The sequence below is a fragment of the Corvus brachyrhynchos genome, unplaced genomic scaffold (assembly GCF_000691975.1).
Source record: "Corvus brachyrhynchos isolate BGI_N302 unplaced genomic scaffold, ASM69197v1 scaffold193, whole genome shotgun sequence".
Classification (NCBI taxonomy): Eukaryota; Metazoa; Chordata; class Aves; order Passeriformes; family Corvidae; genus Corvus; species Corvus brachyrhynchos.
In genome coordinates this window covers 512,997-515,145 of record NW_008237087.1, presented here as the reverse complement: position 1 = coordinate 515,145, position 2,149 = coordinate 512,997, and the positions used below count along the sequence as shown (strand labels likewise).

The following is a 2,149-nucleotide window of genomic DNA, read 5'->3' as shown; positions in this document are numbered from 1 at the left end:
GACAGGGGGCTCGTGCCACTGGCTGGGCAGGTCGGGCTCTGGGAGGTGCCAGAGGGGACAGAGCCGGCCGAGCCGGCTGGACGAGGACAAGGAGGAGGGCGAGGGAGAGGAGAAGGAGGAGGGGGCCCTGCCGGGAGCCTCCCGCTGCCAGAGCCACCTCTGGGGACGTCATTACAGGCACTAATAGTCACCTGGCACAAAGACGTTTCCAGCTGCCGGCAGGGCTCCCACAGCACCGGGCACTCTTCAGGGGCTCCCCTGGCCTCACAACAGCCCCATTGTGGGATCCCCGAGGGCCGCCCTGGCCTTGCAACAGCCCTGCAACACCCCGGGGGCCACCCTGGCCTTGAAACAGCCAGCAGTGCTTGCACCAGCTGGACAAGGAAGGCTCCGGAGCCCCGGCAGCTCCGCAGCTCCTGGGCTCCCACCCGGCTCCTGGGGGAAGTTTGGGAGCTTTGGGTAGGCTCCAGATCCTTCCTGACCCCGCTTCCCCTCACAGCTTGCACCCCTGTGGAGCGGCCGTGGGCCCATCCCAGCCTGGCACCATGAACGTCTTCGACCGGAGCATTAACTTTGATGCCCTCTTTAAGTTCTCCCACATGTGAGTGACACACAGGCAGGGTGGGGGGCCTGGGGGGCTGCGCCAGCCCTCCCTGACCCCCTCACCACCCCGTCCTTGCCCACAGCTCAGCCTCCACCCAGGAGCACCTGAAGAGGGTCTATGGCAGCTTCGCCATCTGCATGTTTGTGGCGGCTGCAGGCGCCTACATCAACGTGGTGACCCACCTGTTCCAGGTGAGGGGCCTTTGAAGGGTCACAGGTGGCACCCCAAGCCCTGCACCACCCAGGTGAGGCAATGCCCAGCCCTCATCTGTCTCTTCACTCTCCCAGTTCGGGCTCCTGACTGGCCTGGGCGCACTGGGGCTGATGGTTTGGCTCACGGCCACCCCGCACAGCCGCGAGACCGAGCAGAAGCGGCTGGGGATGCTGGTTGGCTTCGCCTTCCTCACAGGTAGGTGGGCACCACAACTACCCCCCGCATCCCACAGGACCCCAAATCCTGTGGAGGGGCCGGATGGAGCCCCCAGAATGGCTCTGGTGACAATCAGTTCTGTCCTTCCAGGCATCAACCTGGGACCCCTCCTGCAAATGTGCATCTCCATCAACCCCAGGTAGGAGATGCTCCCACAGACTCCGTCCCCCACCTCCAACTGCCACACAGATCCTATTCCCCACCCCCAGCTACCCCCCAAGCCCTGCTGATGCCCCCCAGCTGACCCCAAAACCCTCTGACCACCTCTTTCCCCTCCCAGCATCATCCCTACTGCCTTCCTGGGCACTGCCACCATCTTCGCCTGCTTCTCACTGAGCGCCCTGTACGCCCGGCGCCGCAGCTACCTCTACCTAGGAGGTGAGAGGGGCTTTGGGGAGGACTCTCAGGGGGCTGGGGGCTCCCTGTGGGGCGTGGGGGGCTCCCCAGACCTGGCCCTCACCCCCTGCCCTCGCCCTGCAGGTTTCCTGCTCTCCGGCCTCACCCTGATGCTCCTCTCCTCCCTGGTGAACGCCTTCGTGAGATCCACCTGGCTCTTCACAGTGAGTCCCCTTCCAGCTGCTGGGACCCCGCTGAGGATGGACAGACAGACAGGTGACACCAGCAGGGGACTGTCCCCACCTCATGTCCCTCTCTCCCCTGCAGGCCAACCTGTACGTGGCGCTGATGATCATGTGCGGCTTCGTGCTCTTCGACACGCAGCTCATCATTGAGAAGGCAGAGAGCGGCGACAAGGATTACATCTGGTGGGTGCTGGGGACACAGGGGGGGTGACACAGGGGGCAGGGTGGCCTACCCTGAGCATCCATCCCTCCCTCCCTCCCCCAGGCACTGCGTTGATCTCTTCCTCGACTTCGTGAACATCTTCCGGGAGCTCCTGATGATCCTGGGCATGTCCGAGGTAGGTGAGGGTCCCCGGGCAGGGCAGGGGGACAGAGGGATGGAGCCCACGGTGACCGTGGCCACGTTTCCTCTTGCAGAACAAGAAGAAGGAGAAGAAGTGAAGCGGCTCTGGGCCGAGGTGGAGCCACCCCTGTGTCCCCATGTCCCCTCCCGTCCCTCTCTGTCATTAAAGGGGCTGCGGTTTGCTGCCGAGGA

At 64.4% G+C, this 2,149-nt stretch overlaps 1 protein-coding gene across 1 annotated transcript; it reads left to right on the top strand.

Moving 5' to 3' along the window:
- Positions 1-468: 468 nt before the first annotated feature.
- On the top strand, positions 469-2,149 carry TMBIM6 (transmembrane BAX inhibitor motif containing 6). Its single transcript, XM_008629448.2, has 9 exons — positions 469-601; positions 687-795; positions 892-1,012; positions 1,124-1,172; positions 1,314-1,411; positions 1,514-1,593; positions 1,697-1,797; positions 1,880-1,952; positions 2,032-2,149. The coding sequence occupies exons 1-9, from the start codon at positions 546-548 to the stop codon at positions 2,053-2,055; spliced, it is 711 nt and encodes a 236-aa protein (XP_008627670.1). The 5' UTR covers positions 469-545; the 3' UTR covers positions 2,056-2,149.